The sequence below is a fragment of the Hetaerina americana genome, unplaced genomic scaffold, assembly GCF_022747635.1.
Source record: "Hetaerina americana unplaced genomic scaffold, ioHetAmer1.1.p SCAF_15, whole genome shotgun sequence".
NCBI lineage: Eukaryota > Metazoa > Arthropoda > Insecta > Odonata > Calopterygidae > Hetaerina > Hetaerina americana.
In genome coordinates, this window is record NW_027286625.1 from 5,793,929 (window position 1) to 5,810,845 (window position 16,917).

General features: G+C 33.5%; 2 protein-coding genes across 3 annotated transcripts in view; one reads left to right on the forward strand and one right to left on the reverse strand.

Moving 5' to 3' along the window:
• Positions 1 to 13,403, forward strand: part of LOC139686878 (protocadherin beta-9-like) — a 130,081-nt gene extending 116,678 nt beyond the window's left edge. The window contains exons 8-18 of the mRNA XM_071583954.1: positions 2,843 to 2,965; positions 5,161 to 5,251; positions 5,860 to 5,969; positions 6,729 to 6,938; positions 7,679 to 7,840; positions 8,555 to 8,754; positions 9,946 to 10,060; positions 10,210 to 10,385; positions 11,621 to 11,733; positions 12,256 to 12,488; positions 13,258 to 13,403. Of these exons, the coding sequence (XP_071440055.1) occupies positions 2,843 to 2,965; positions 5,161 to 5,251; positions 5,860 to 5,969; positions 6,729 to 6,938; positions 7,679 to 7,840; positions 8,555 to 8,754; positions 9,946 to 10,060; positions 10,210 to 10,385; positions 11,621 to 11,733; positions 12,256 to 12,488; positions 13,258 to 13,299 (1,575 nt within the window). The 3' untranslated portion in view covers positions 13,300 to 13,403. The remainder of the gene's footprint in view (positions 1 to 2,842; positions 2,966 to 5,160; positions 5,252 to 5,859; positions 5,970 to 6,728; positions 6,939 to 7,678; positions 7,841 to 8,554; positions 8,755 to 9,945; positions 10,061 to 10,209; positions 10,386 to 11,620; positions 11,734 to 12,255; positions 12,489 to 13,257) is intronic.
• Positions 13,404 to 15,303: 1,900 nt separating this feature from the next.
• LOC139686845 (COMM domain-containing protein 4) overlaps positions 15,304 to 16,917 on the reverse strand; it is a 90,030-nt gene continuing 88,416 nt past the window's right edge. Inside the window, exons 9-10 of one of the 2 annotated variants that reach the window (XM_071583921.1) lie at positions 16,432 to 16,500; positions 15,304 to 15,962 (exon numbers count right to left, since the gene is read on the reverse strand). In XM_071583921.1, the coding sequence (XP_071440022.1) occupies positions 16,463 to 16,500 (38 nt within the window). In that variant the 3' untranslated portion in view covers positions 15,304 to 15,962; positions 16,432 to 16,462. Of the gene's footprint in view, positions 16,501 to 16,917 lie in introns of both variants that reach the window. The other variant, XM_071583920.1, reaches the window with a different exon arrangement.

Sequence of the window (16,917 nt, forward strand, 5' to 3'; positions counted from 1 at the left end):
TGTAAGGCGAAGAAGCTTGGTCGTCGAAGCAAGTTGAAAGGCGCAAAATGAAGGTGTTTGATATGGTAATGTTGAGAAGAATGGACAAATAAAAATGAAGAGGAAGGAAGGCAAACGAGGAAAAGCTGGGTATGGTGGGTGAGGAGAAGGAATTATTGGCGTACAGTCAAAGGGGGTAGGAAAGGTGGATACATAGAATTTTGATTGGCGATATGTGCTCAAGGCTGATAGAAGTGAGAACGTTGGGCAAGAGAGATAAGGGGAAGAAAATAATAGGCACATTGGGCAGGATGAAGGGACGAAGGAAGTAAATAGAATTGAAGAAAGGTTTGTTTTATTGTGGAGGGTGTCATGTCGTGTCGTACTCGTTCAGGCTTGGAAATTCATCAAATTTATGTTTGTGTGTCCATCCAAAACCTACCTTAAACCGCATTCTACTGTTGTGTGTAATAAAACAACTGCTATGAGTGCATCCCTTTCTATTCAGCCCTCGTCGTTAGGTTTTCAACGGAAAGGAAAACTTAAAGCAAATTCTGCGCTTTTAAAAGTTAATTGATAACTCGTGAGGAAAAAAATAAAGGCAGTTTAAAATATTAAACAAAAAAATCTTAGCTGGACCTGTCGAAAAGTCGTAAATTTTCCGTACGGGGAACTGGAGTCTTAACTCTTCTGCGGCGGCACCCTTAATTCCACTGAAATATTTGCAGCTGGTGATCAAGCCTGGTCTGTCTTTGGAGAAAGCTAGTGCATCAAATAGATAGATGTCAACTCAAGCCTCCTTTAAGAATGCGTCGAAAAGAATCTAACTTCATGAACATGAAGTGCGTGTACTACACGTCAACATTTTACAAAGAATCATCCATCGGAAAACATCTCCTGAATGATGTTGCGAGTAATTCTTAGCGCGAGAGAATAACCCAAATGCCGGAAATAAAGATTCCGTCCTATTTTTCGTCATTTAAGGCTTCGTTGGGCAGGGAAATAACATATACATGTCCAAACCACCGCTCTTCTGCAGACACGTCGGCTATGAAACCTAATTACACAATTCAAAACACAAAATATGCGCGGCCGAACCCCTAGGTAGCGCTTTTCTTTCGAGATACCAAATTAGTCGAATGAAGGCAATTAAGAATCATTGCGGAAGTCTTAATTAGTTCCGCCACGCATAGGAATCTCCGCACATTCACTGCCATGCAATTCCTTCGAACCATGCGGACCACAATGAAATCTCAAACGAAGGACGTTCAAAAATATAACTCGGATACAAACGGTATTTCCAGAACCTTTAAAAAATGGATCCATTGTGTGCGTCATGAATTCGAGAGCTTTCCGATGCTGATTCTGCTTCGGTTTAAGGCATACTGGCCTTAAACCAAATACGTTGACCTTCACCTCTCTACCTCAGGTTAATTGTTCTCTCGCATCGAAGAAGTTAAAATGTTGAAAATAAGCATATATGAGGAGAGAAATGGACTCTACGAGTTGGATATACGAATTCCTTGACACTAAAAGGCATCACTTTTAATTGAAAGCGTGCATTTGGAACTGAAATATCAATGATTAGCATTAAGAGAAAGAGTATTAAGGCCTTCAGTTTGGGGTCGCTGTAAAAGAAGAGAGGCTTCTTCAGGGTCAGTTCTGGTGGTCACGTACTCATCTGCAAGGTACGCGTAGGTTTAAGTGTACGGTATATTCCTATATTTTTATCTATTTCTTGATATCAAAACTAAGCTGACCGGCGAGCTAACATTCACGTTGATTAGTATGTTCCATTTGGAAAGTAGTAGTTAGTGATGACCTCAAGTTAAAGGAAAATACTTATTAGCAAGAGGTACGGAAAGTACACCGTGTTAGTTACAGGAATATCGTCATTATGGAGACATTTTTGAATACGTAATTAAAAATGAATGTTGAGCGATTTGAAATAATTTTTCCCGTGTTTATTGCAGGCAGGATTTTCGCGAGAGGGAACATGATTACCGCTAGTAAGACGAGGAATCCACCCCACATAAATGTGACACCATCAGCCATTGATTTTAGCTCATTTTTCGTCTCAGGTGTTTATGTAAATAACCGCAAGTTCTAATTATTATTAACACAATACTATGCTGAGAAGAAAGCACGTTCTAACCTCTTCCGTGCATGGATGTTAAAGTTATTTATGGCCACCGCTGCTTCAGTCGATACCCGTCGACCCGCGAAGAGTAAACGCAGTTGTAAAAAACTTGTCACCCGCTAGCATACATTCATAAAATTATTTCTTATGATACCCGACGTTTTTGTTAAAGCATGCCATAATAAAACTTTAACACGCTCTTTTCTAAGATATTCTCTACTCTTTAAAATCAATTCATTGCATCTTATTCATATCTTTTCACCCCAAATTTCAAAATAATACTCTAATCGGGAATATATTTGCAAGGCCATTATTCTCATGCTGAGCTTTGACGAGCTTTCAATCCTGTTTTGGTACTGCATAATTTTAATACACTGAATGCGTTTTGTTAGAAGAGCCAAAGAAATTTATTACTGCTCAGTTGGTGCCCATCCAAAACCAACAGTAAATGGTTATTATAATAATGATTATGATACTAATTGCATAATTTAGATCCTTATGGAAGTTAATAAACTTATTATTCACTAGGATTATATATAGAATCCACAAATTTAAGCTTTACATATTTATTACCTCATCAATGATATTGAATTAGAAGAATAATAAATACTATAACCTTCCCACTTTTGCCATACACTGTCCAAACCGGCACCTGAAGGGTTCTGACACAAAACTTGTGATGATCATCGGAATAAATGTAATGCATAATTCTCTCCATCAAAGGACCAAGGAGTTCCTCCTCGACATTCTGATACAACACTTACCGTTCATGTGATTGATGCTGATGACCAAAATCCTCGCTTCTTGGATGAAAGGTACCTGGCCACCCTTCCTGATGGGGAGGATGTGGAGGAGGTGAGTTTTTTTTAAGTTGATCAATAGATCTCAAATTCCTTTCACAAAGCATAACTTCACCAGCCCTGAAAAAAAGATCAAGAAGGAAAAATATTTTACTTAGGACCTTTACTCGGGTTTCAATTTTTTTTCTTTTAATATTCATACAACAAGAGGCAAAAATATTTAACCAGAGACTTTGTAATTATTTGTATTTGTGTAAATAACTTTCCTGACTAATTTAATCATTATACTTTTAAAAATCTAGATTTTCTTAGCATTGCAAAATCTGACTGCTATAGAATGTTTTGTGGTAAATTTGGAAATAACTACTGTATATTTAATATAATATTTCACATTTCCACTTGATGAGACATTTCAAAATTCACACAGTATAATATAATAAATAATTGAGCTCTTGAAATAATTAGTAAAAAGTTTTTTATTCTATAGCATGACATTATTGGGAATTAAAAATGATGTCTGATTTTAAGGCTACTTCTTGAAAACCCTAGGGTTATAAATCTAAACTAATCCTAACCTTTATGCTTATGGAGGAAGTGCCAGAAAACCCTTGTGACAATCTCTTTCCATAATTAAGGATTTTCCTATACTCATATGATTTGATATATGAATTATACTCTTCAAATACAAAATTTTTGAAGTGAATGAACCTCATTAGCTACTAGTTAAGAAAACAAATTATCTATAAGGATTTTACAGATGCCACAACTGTGACGTAATTATTATTCCTCTAATTGCTATAATGTACACTTATTGTTTGCCTTTTAATATTCATTATCCTTCCCTTTGTAATTCTTTCTTAAATTATTTATTTAATTACAATAAGAAATATAATAAATTTACCATTTGTAACCATTATTCATTTTTAATTCCCATGGAATATTTTAACCTTTTGAATAGGTACTGCTTCTTTCATCATACAGAAATATGTTGTTTAAATTTCAGCTTAGAAAATAATTATATAAGTGATTTATCACTTCCAATATACCCCAACTTATCTCTGAATATATATGGATTGCACTCATGAAGTAAATTTGTTGCTGACTGCATTTATTTTGAGCTATAGTCAGCACACAGAAGTATCAAATAAATTATTTTTGGCAGAGAAAAAATGTACAATCCATTGAAATAGAATCCCTAAATATCATTAGAATAGGATTAAGGGTGAGAAAAAAATTATGATTAGACATAGTACAGGGTGCAATAACACAACTTCCTTTTTCAAAGGGGTTTTGCTTAATAAAAAACAAAGTTACTTTGCCACGCCCTGTATAACTGAGTGCAATCAGTTTCTAGCGATGGAAATTATTAAAAAACCAGGAGAATCACTTTTAAAATCAAGCCCTAAAGTTAAACTGTTTGACTTCATGATGGCTGAAAAATATTAGCTTTCATTTAATACCTTATGTGAAAAGTAATATTATCACCTTTCGCCTTTAATCCTAATCAGGCAATGGTTTCTCATATCTAAACCATTTTTTATGCATGGAATGAAGCCATAATGACAAAAATACATATATTTATGTTGACATTATCAAGAATAATATAGCAAAATTAAATATTAACAAAGTTATGCATTATTTAGAAATGATAAACCAATATTCCTAGGTATGTCTTTGATCAGTGTCATGAATAGAAAAGCCAAAGCAATAAGAACATCAGGAGAAAAATTAGCCATAGAAGCCTTTACAAGAAGTCAGGGATAAAACTTAAAAATTGAGCATGACATTGAACATATTAGAATCTTGAACTTGGAGAAGAGAGGATGAGTGTAGATAGAACATTATTGCATATTGATGTTGAAGAAGCACAGGAAAAATGTGCTGAATGGATAAGAAGAGCAATAATGTTTCTTAAAACTTAATTAAAACATAGGAGTGCTTTCTTTTTCCTTAGAATAATATTCATGGAATTAAAGAACCTCAGGCACTGTTCCATCTGAACTAATCAGCAAAATATATTCATTCAATATAAAGGGACATTTTTTACTCTATATCTGCTAGATAAACTAGAGAAGGTGAAGGTTTAAATTGATTTTTTTTGTCTTTATCGGTACGTCGTATTTTTGGAAGCATTTACCATCACATACAACTATAATTATTGCACTTTTATCATTAGACATTGCTTAATAATGTATCATGGCCTTCAGCCATTCCACTAACTTCACTGTGCTTCAATTTCAGGGTACTCGATTGGAGGTTTTGCCCCAAGAGATAATGGCATTTGATCAAGATGTCGGCATTAATGCCCCAATCCTCTACACTTTTGACTCAGGTCAGTTATTTACTGTTTATCTTTTGGATCACAGGTTTTGCTTTATTAGATTTGTGTTTGACTTATTACAGAATTTAATTTATTTTCATTATCTATTGAAAATCACGCCTAATTTAAACCTCTCAATAATTGTTTTTAACAAGCAATGGCATTTTCTCTACCATTGTCTGATTTCTGTATTGAATTTACAAAAATATTCGACAGTATGATGTTGGTTTCAAATGATTCTGAAAACAAAGTTCATTAAATATTCAAATAAAAACATTACCTCTATAATATGGGCATTATCTTGAAATATAAAAAATATATTGTTAAATCCTTGAATTGTATCATCATGGCATTCAGTGATACCCAGTAAGGAAATTAATGAAACATATGACACCCAATTTTTTCAATTACCTCAATTATATTTCCAAATTATATTATATACATATATATAAATATTATTACCAAAATTAAAGCCATGGTCAATACTTATTTAGATCAACCAAAGCATCTAATTGCACCTATTCATCAGGCATGCTTTATATTATGTGTATTATATTACTGATATATATTTTAAGAACTGAATGACAAATAAATTAATATTTCATGTATTATACTCACAGGTTCTTCCGAGTATGGCCCATTTGAAATTGGCAGGTCAACGGGAAGAGTCATTGCTAAGGAGAGGATCAACAGAGGACAACTGCTACAACCAGTCACATTGGTCATCCGTGTAGGTTTTCATTATTTCTTTTATTTGGAACAGATAAACCTGAAATGTATAATGTTCTATTATCATCCTAGTTTGAATATATTCATCTTATTCCAAAATTTCTTAATATATCTTAAATAATGTTTTTAAATACTGCCTCTTCACTTTACAATGCGAATTGATACTGACAAATAACTTCCTGCATGATTCTTATTAATTTCAGTATTAAAGTGTTTCAGGTGTGTATCATTCAATGTGAGAGCACAAAAACATGGTTTTAAAATTTAATTCCTCAATTGTGTAATGATATAACTCAATTCTCTGGGGAATCTAATAGGTAAAAGATTCTAACATGCAACTAAATATCATTTTTGCCAAGTTCTTCATTTCAACAAGTTACATTTTGGCTAAGTTAATTTTGTGAATTATTTTTAATGAAATAAATAACCAACAAGTAACTTTCTGCTCATTAATGGGAAAATGGGTAGGGGAGTTCAAGAACATAAGATAGGTAAGGAAGAAAGTGATGGGCAGAAAAAGGAGTGACATCTAAAAAAAACTTTAATGAAATCATACCGATGTAGAAATGACAGTCATTAGCTATATTTCAATTTATCTATGAATGCCATTGATTTTTTATAAAAAATATACTGGTTTAAACTGAGGCTTAACAAAGCAAATTTGAGGCTTGCTTGCACTGAAATTAAAATGAAGTTATAATGAATGGTATATAGCTGTCCTTGTTTGATTAATAAGTTAAATTCTTCCTTCATTTTTTAGGCCACCCAGTTTGACAACCCTGACCGATATGCTCTGAGTACTTTGACAGTGGGTCGGAGAGGGGGTGGTGTTGGAATAGGAGGTGGTATTGGGGGTGGGGGACATATCGCACTGCAATTTCTGCAGAGGGTGTTTGCCGTCGCGGCCCTGGAGAATGCACCTTTGCATAGTGTCCTTGTGACTTTACTTACAAACAAACCACCGGACAAGGTGAGTGTTCTTCGAAAAAATTTTTAAGGACTGCTAACTCACAATATAGAGTGATTTTTTCTATGCAAACCCAAATCTATTTCAATGGCCTCCATATTTTGTTGATACAAAAAATGCAGGCCAATTCATGTGCTGTCAAAACGAGTTTTTTTTTTAAATGAGGCATGCTGATTTTCCGAAGTTCAGTTTTGTAATTTTTTTCTGCTAAAATATGATTACTGGGCCAATTCCTAAAAGCTACTCTGGGCAAAATAAAATTACCCAAGGTTTTGAAATCAAGTGCGGTAGCATGTCATGGTATAATAACATATTCTAGATTCATACCTATCTAACTTAATTTGCTGTATTTGAAATTATGCGATACAAAAAAATCATTGAATTTTTATCGCAGAAGTGATAATAAGGAGTTATCCATTACTGAAAGTCATGTAAAGAATTCAAATATTTGTACTGTGTAAAATAGATATTGATATAGACTAGGGATTGGAAACATTATTGGACATAGTCAACGAAAAAACTTCAATATATATATGCATTATGTATCATCTTAAGTTTGATTTAAGAATCAACTTGTTTTTCAAAAATAAGCTTTTATCAGGAATTTTCATAGCACCTGAAAATGCCTCTACGATACTGACCCCTCTTCCTGTAAAATTTAATTGGCAATTAAGATAAGAAAATGGATTTGACAATTTTATCACCGCGGCTATTAAAATAAAATTGTTTCTTTTCCTTTCAAGATGGTAAGATTCTGGTTAGAGGGGGATCCACTTGACAGGGAGGATAAAAGTCCAGTGTTCGGCATCTCACCATATGGAGATATTGTTCTTCTGAAAGCACTTGATTATGAGGGTGAACACCAAGGGTACTCTTTCTTGGCGCATGCCTCAGATGGAATTTCAGTAAGTGCAGAAACTTTATTACACTTAACAAATATGTATAAATATCATACACTACTCTAGGGTAACAATAACTACAGACCCGAAGACTTTTTAATATAATTTCATAATTGAAAAGACATAAAATAAATAATAATATATTAATTGTTGTGAAATTATTGTTAATTAGCTATTAGATGCAGTATCTTCAAATTTTTATCCTTATTTCATAAATTTCTTGAATACATTTTTTTCAATTTTACTCAGTAAAAGTGACTCTAGGATTACTTTTTTTTGTACAAATGCAATTGTTATTTTTGCATCATTAGTCAAATGAATAAATCATATAAGGCCCAATATTAGACAAATTTTTGAGCTGTATAATGCATCCTAGTTTTCCTGCTGCACATTGACAAAACAAAATTTTATTCTCAGTAGGTAGAACAAAATTTTGAGTTTTATATGCTGAAATTGCACACTGCAAGAAAATCTAAAATTATTCTACAGTGACAATTACAATAGCTGTAGAAACCTTAAATTAAAGTTTAATGTACTTCTTCCCCTGAATTTACAGTAGGTTACCTATGAGATGCAGTATCTTGAATTTACACCCTCCCACTTAACATAATTCACCTAATTGATCAAGGTTGAAGCTTTATTAAGTGATTTACTATCACAGTCTTACTGACTAAGAGAGCAGATTCATTCTAATCTTCCCCTTACTCATTTCATCAACAGAATGACACATCAAGGGTGAATATATCTATCTTGAACGTCAACGATTGGGATCCCAGGTTCAGATTCCCACAGTATGAGTTCACAGTTTCACCAACAGATGGGATATGGGGTGCAGATGGCATTGTGGTTGGACTAGTGGAAGCTGCAGATGGCGATGCTGGGGATACTGTTTACCTTGAGCTACAAGGCCCATCGGCTAAGTGAGTAGACAAATCTGAGACTTTCTCCATACAAATGCACATTTAACTATCCATTGAACTATGTATCTGTAATATTTAGGACAAAATTGTGAAGCTGCATTCAAAGATATTTTATCAGAGCTGTTCTAGACCTGTCATTTGTTTTTAATGTTGGTTCAGGAAATGCATTTTTTTAAACCATACCAATCCAAAGGTTAGTTTGATGGATAAGGATAGAGCTCAACTTGTACTAAGTCCTACAATTTATGGAATTCATACATAAGAGTAGGGAGCCTAGTTCCTCTTTCTATACTGCCTGTGGTTTCATATGGATACGGTACTTCAAAATTTGCAGAGCTTAAGTGAAGCTGAGGTGTTCGAAGTAATCTGTAATCCAGTCAGGACCTAGATGGACAATTTACCCACTAAGCTACCAATCTTCAAGGAAAAGCAATCTATTAGCTAAATATATGTATGCACCTGAGTATGAACTGTTCTAAAGGTTCATCTCCCATTGTGAGTGACCTGGGAGTGCAGTATTGAGGGCATAGAGTCAGGCAAAGGTATTGTTTACCCTCATAAATCTGGACCTTAGTAGCAGTTGGACATTCAAAGTCATTCCCCAAATTAGAGCCCTAACAATGTTTAATGGTACCTGGAAAAACAATCATGATAAACAAAAACTGAAGGTGTGCTCATGAAGAAAGTTTCTGTGAATTGCGATGAAGCACTTCTACCCAGGTGAACCATTTGGCCCCACATGGGCTGTTTTGAACCAGTATGAACTATCTTTTAAACAATGTTATTTCAGTTAACTGCACCAACAAATTTAATTTTAATCAATAATTTGGTCCGATACCTATTTATTCAATTTGTTGCAAAGTTAAAAATACATATTTACGGAAAATAAAATTTCTAAGGCAAGCATGTTTTTTGAATTCAATCAATTTTAAGATTTTGGTCATGGTACAAGGATATTACTTAACTATAGTTTTCAAATAGATATTGAATAATCAGTACACCTAAGGCTGAGATGTTCAAATACAAATTTAATAGTATAAATTCTATGATTAATATTAGAATTTTTTTTACTGATAAAATATGATAATAAAATAAATTTAGAACTGCTGCAATTACAGTTACCTAAAAAATACTGTCTTATGGCCCTGCTTTTCCACATTTTTAAAAATAATAATCAAACCTCTCTTTCAGAATGTTCTCAATAACTGATGACGGTGAACTCAGACTGCGAAATATGTCTGCCATGGAATCATCAATGGCTCATCTAGTGGTGGTAGCAAGAGACAGTGGGGTGCCTCCAAGACTAGTAAGAATAATTATGCATCTTTTAGGCATCATATTAACATACCTATATAATGGAAATAAATAAAATTGTTCAAAATAAATATGATAAGATACACCTTTTGTTAATCTTTGGAGAAAAAATTTAATTCATGGAATCAAAATCTTTTTCAGGCTTCTGTACCAGTCACTATTCACTTCCCCGAAAGCTCTCCCCCAGAAGTTCAGAGAGGTGGAGCTGTTGGTGGCCAGTGGTCTCCCGGAAGTGCAGCATTTCTCTTAGCTCTCGTTTTGGGCTCTTTGTTTGCATTACTGGCCCTTCTATTGCTCCTGCTACTCGTGTATGGAGGGTAAGTACAATTGAATCAATCATTACACTTCATCCTCATTTGAATAGAAACACTCTAGTCATTAACCTATAAGCTGTTGAGATGAAAGGAGAGAGAATTCATTTCACTCATTGTATTTCACTGATGCAAAATCTAGAATGCTGAGTAGGAGGGCTAGTTTCTTTCCTTTTCCAATTGGTGATTTCTCAGGAAAATATGTACCTTGGTGTATCAAAGAGCTTTCCATAGTACTGGAGGCATTACCCTAATATAAGTACATACTGTTTACCAAGGTCGGCTGTTCTTCTGCCCAGCATTTTACTTCCATCATAAGCACTTAAAAGATATCCACGTATAGGGCTGTTTAAGTAGAAGTCCAAGATGAGAAAACAAGCAAAGTTAATTACATAATATTTTCATCAGCTATATGCTATATATGACCAGAAAAAGTAACCTTATTTTATACATCAATTCCAAAATAAATTAAGGTTTCTTATGTGCCCCAGAAGAAATAAGATTTGGATACTAATAAGCAAAGTTATTTGCTTATAGATATTGCTTATTTTTACTAAAGGAAAAACTAAAGAGACTTGACAAATGAAAAAGAGTGGAATTGAGAGTTCTCAAATCCATTTCATTCTTGGATTGGTATCTTATGCAGATGATTGTAGATAAGACTAAATTGTATTTGTTAAACAGGAATATTTTTCAATTTATGATCTTTTAGAAATAAAGTATCCTAAAAAAATTACATAAATGTATCTCCTTTCACCTCTACAACAGAAGGTGCTTGCTGACCACTATAACAGTTAATAATCATGAAGAAGGAAGTCACCCATTGAAAATTCTGAGAAGTGACAATTTTTTCATTTAAAAATTTATAATTTTTGGAAAATTAAACTTCATATATTATGGTGGATGACTCAATGAGTTTGTCCATACAATAGGATATAATACCGTTTCTTACCGTAGCAAAATTACAAAAATATGTGTTTCTCCTATCATCATTGAACTTAACCAAAACATTTAATGCTGTAAATCCTCATCAATTAATCAAACATGAAGTTAATACTAAAGTGATGAATTCAATGTGTATAATGCTGTCACTTCTATCCTTGGACATACTTTGGTCACAACTTAGGTTTCCTAAAATGTTGCATAAGAGTTCAAATTCAGTACCACTCTCTGCAGTGTATAGTGGTCAAACTTCACATGCTACTAAATAGAAACTTGATAACGAGTATTTCCTTTCTCAGGAAATGGAAAAAGGGAGCAGTTCTTTCTCGCAACCATGGGAAGGACACAGAGAAAGTGGGAGGAGAAAGGAGGAGCGATGTAGATCGTGGAAAAGAAAATGAGAAAAAGAAAGGTGAGAAGAAAAATGATAAGGAGATTGTTTTGGACTAAATTTGCCATTATCATTCAGCAGGACTGCTTGACAGAACATCTGGGGTCATTCAATTCTGATTTTTCCAGAAGAATTCTAAGTAATTCAAGCATACAAAATGGCAAATATTTATAAAAATGAGTGTACAATAGTATTTGATTACAGGAATCAGTCATGTGAAACTTTAACTCCTTCGATTGAAGATGAAGGATTTCCAGGATTTTTCCATATTTTGATTAATTTTTGTGGAGATGATGCTTTGTATTCATTGCTGGACATATCTCTACATTATGAGCTGAATTCAGATCATTTTAGCTCTTCATCTGATGGTATTCTTTGCGATGGATATGAATTTCATCACTAAGACAAGGAACAATTACTGTGAAAAACCTGGAAGTCCTTGATTTTCAAGGACCACAGAACATTAAAAGCCTTTAGCAGATAGAAACCTTGATTCAGATAATCCTACAAAATGTAATGAGGAACACTGATTTTCTTTTGCAGCAAATGGCAACCGTCAAAATCATGACCAGGGCAACCATGCACCCTCCGTCAAGAGAGTCGCTCCTGCACCACCACCCCCATCACCTCATGGACATCCTCCATTGCTAGGGCCGAGATCTATGACAGTTTCTTCTGGGTCCATTGACGGATCGAGGCCAATCGGATGGCCAAGGGGTTCCATACCGAGGAGGGTAAAGAAGCTTAGCTGGGAAGATGACCTTGCCTCCACAGGGGTGAGTTAGGATAAACACATACCTCTGTGCAAAATCTGAACGAGTCCAACAGGTTAAAATTTGATGGAAGATTACAAAAATATCTTCCTTAAGAGTGATACTGGGACTATTAAACTGGTTTTTTTACTACATGGGATCTAAGTTGCACAAATTTAAAAAATCTTTTTTGTTGGCCTCGGTGGCATCAGGGTAATATCCGGAGATCTCTGCTTATGTGGGAGTTTGTGATGGTCTTTACACTTATATATCTTTATATTTCAATGTAAAAAAATGCCAAAAATTGATGACTTTTCAATAAGTGTTAAGTAAAGAAACATTTCTTGATGGTGCTGATGGGAGAATTTTCTTCTCTACCACTGGGACATGAAATAATTTAAACAAGCATTGAGCACCTTGACCAATTTTGATGAGAATATAAAATTTCAAGGTCCCCTAATGTTGGATCACTGGGAAAAATTTAGGTGGAGATTTAAACAATTACCTTGAAAACAAGAGAGCTAATCCTTCATAAATACAAACAAAATCTTTCCAGAGAATTAAAATCCAAACATGTATAAAGTTGTGCCCAAAATTATGTCTACACTACCAAAAAATCTATATTATACTTAAAATTAGCTTTTAAGACAATGTTCTAGCCAAAATGCATATTCCATCACTTCATAAAATGAGAATGAAGTGCATTTGCCTATTTATTTACAGACTTTTGATGGCATTTACTTTATTGCACTTTTTGACTTAATCTTATTCAGTAAATATGTTTACCTTGCAGGGTGACCAACAAATGTCACGGGAGCTCACACTTTATTTCTAGTGAATTCTTCCAAAGAAATAGAGGAGGAATTACTTCGACGGACTCTGGGATTCACTGCAGTCTAATAATTCCCAAACAGTGCAGTGGACTTGAACAGGAGAGACTGAAACCATTAGTTCTTGTGAGACATAGGGTGAAACCAAAGCATCGACAAAAATATAGTCAAATAATGGGAACCTTAAGAAGAATATATTGCTTTCAAAGTGAAATATACAATCATACAAGATTGTACTGAGTGTGAAAAGTGGCATTAAAACAGTTAAGGAAAATCTTGTGTTTTATGATGAAGATATGCATTTTGAGTTCTGTGTGAAAGTGAATTTAGATAAGGATTGTGTTGACACAAAGGAGACCTTCAGTGCAGTGCATTAACTCAGCGGTGATCCAATTGTCACAGTACTGAGAGACAAGCAGAAGTGTAGGCAAATCAGGGCTCAAACAAAGTAATGATATCAATGACTACATGTACATAAATACTCCTTTCAAAGGATGTAGTCATCATCACAAGACATACATTTGAAGTACAGACTTTAAAGTGACCTTGATTGTGATTTTTTTTAATGTTACAAATCAGTGAAAGAAATTATGAAGAAAGAAAAATATTACTGACAGTCATGAACTTTCTTGCCTTTAACCATCATGGTATACATTAGAATCCAGGTGAATTTTTAAAAGACTGGATGCAGTTACTAACATGTAAAAGATTTTTGTAAGATAATGTCTTCCTGAAATACAAAATTTTTACATTGTAGTATTTTTTCATTAAACATACATCAATGGAGAACAATTAATGATTGACTATATCAGGATTACTTTTTCCATATTAAAACATGGTGAGCAATAGATTGCTAGGCCAATTCTCTGTAAGGCCATTGACTCGGTAAAGATTCTGTATCCAAAGAGATAAAGCATAAATGGAAGCTGTATGAGGGTGGCATGCCACTACATGTATAAGGCTACATAAGGCTAGCTCAGGGTGAGTTTTGCTGCCTTTGCACCATCTATGGATGGCAGTTATGTGTAACTAGGGCTAGAATGAGGTAATCCTTGTTCATACAAGGAAGGAGGAGGAGGCAATGGCCTCTTTGACGGTGAGTTTCCATGGTCTAAATCTAAGTTACAGAGAGTTTACAAATCTTTAAAGATAATTCAAATATGTAGCTTTTATCTTTGATTATCAGACATAAAAGGATACTTCGAATACTATGGATGTTGGCCGATGAGGAAGTGATGGACAAACTTATCCACATTCCAGAATCGATTTTATAAAACATAACTGCCCCAATTAATTTTTTTATGAGAGTTCACAGGAGTGACCATGTGCACCTACTTACTGTCACAGATGTTTTTCATGACTTGAAGAGTTTAATTAGGGGTATTTCAATTAAAAATCTTTTATTACATTTAATCCAAAGCATGCACATATACCGAATAATTTGCATATAATGCTTTGAGTTTGAAAATGGAAAAGTATATATTTTATACAAGGGACATAATTGTAGAAGATTTTGTTGATGTTACAACAAGGTGCTCATATTCCAAACCATCTAAAAACATCACATAACAGATGTAAATTACCATCTTTTTCAAACTTATTTCAACCCAGAGGAGCCTAAATTAAAATAGCATAAATAATTAATTGTGGTGAAAACTTTTCAACTCAAAATTGGACATCATCATAAAATGTGCAAAAAGGTTTTGCACTCTTTTCAAAGTATATTGGACAACTTTCTTTTTTCAAGTATTGAAAAAATTACTTCAAGCACAATATATAGTGAAGATGATGGCCTGGTCTTGGCTTCAGGTCATAATTTCATCATTTCTAAGGTATTGGCAATTTGTGACACCATCCTCCCATTATATTAAAGTTTACAGCCAACATAGTAATACCCAATTTGCACCAGAAGAGAAGAAATAATATTAAAACAAACATTGAATTCAAATCAAAAGTTGAGCATGGTATTAAATTGAATTTTTCATTAGGGAGAAATGAGAAGTCTTCAGTGACTCAAAACAACTTTGAGGTGAGGCTTGCTGGGCCTCACCTCAAAGGTATCTTTATTTTTGATGCTCACAGATAGTTTACATGTTTTTCCAGAGTCCTCAATTACTCTAGATACAATTGATCAGGTGGTTCTACTTCCATTAACCAGTTAGTCATTACACATTGCTTTAATTTGAATTAATGTAATATGAATGAGAGTTGTACTCTTTCCTTCGATAAAGAGTTCACTTCGCAGAAATATGTATAAACATATTTCCTACCTATTTCTTAGATTTATTCTTTCAGAAAATATTTTGTTGAAGTTAAAAAAATGTATAAATATATATAATGATTTTGTGTAATCCATCAACCATTTTTAAATAAAGTCAAACTAAAATTTACCTTTTAGTTAAGCAATACAAGCCTCCAAAGTCATTACTTTCAGTACGGATTCCATCTTATCGGGCAGGCGTTGTTGAATAAAGGAAATTAAGTTTACAAGGAACGGCTTGAAATATGAGGTGTTTATATATTGTAGCTGTTCCATAGAATCAATTCTTCCTTCATATGACATCGTAAAAATGCTCATTAACCTTCTTCAGATAAATCATCCTTCCATCATGTCCTTCATCCATTCCTCAACAACTGGAGATGGTAAAGTCTACTTTGAATAGTTATCCTGAAATAATGGATCATCATCATCATTGAACTGTTATATTCCATTAAACATGGCACTTAACCTATGGGTAGAAGTTCACTAAAATTTTAGTGAACCCACAAAAATATTTGGACACCAACTACAACATGTATTTAAAATAGGGGATGTGTTTAGTTGATATTTGCTCAAAAAAAAAGGATAAGTAATGAAACTTTTGGGGAATCACTTAAGATATTATCACACTCTTGTCTGAGAGGTACCCTTATCATTTCCTTTATTATGGGAAGATAAATCAGAATTTTGAAAAATATCAATAGCTAGAACAGATTAATATGTATAGTAGTATGATCTCTCATCCAACTTACATTAATTTCATTTATAAATGTGATACATGGCCATAGAAGTAATGATACACATAATATACATACAATGTAAAATTTGGAATGCTATTTTATGAATGATATTTTATAACAAAGGTTGACAAAATTACATTGCAAGAATTGAAGAACACAGAACACTTTTCACATTTCTTCCATTCTGCTTAGAACCCTCTTCAGGTCTGTAAGAAAATAAGTCGCCATTAGAAACATTAAGGAAGGAAATGGATAACATAGGAAGTTAAATTATACTTAGAAATAGGTAATTCTAATTAATTATTTTCATGGTCATACATGGGTTATTTCACCCTAAGGATTTTAGTTTCTCATTATAGTATCATTTTTTCGATTAGTTTAGAGTAAAATTAGTGTATATACAACAGAGAATTTTGAAAATACCACCATAATCACTGCAAAAAATTGCCAAAAATCACTGTATCCATTAAATTATCCTTTGATTACCTATGATAAAGTGAAATAAATTTATAATAGAATGAATAAATGGAATTTTTAAAAATAGCAAAAAAATACCACTGATTTGGGTGCTGTCATGAAATTTTGGTGGGTGATAATTTAGAACTTAGCACTGCTTAAAAAAT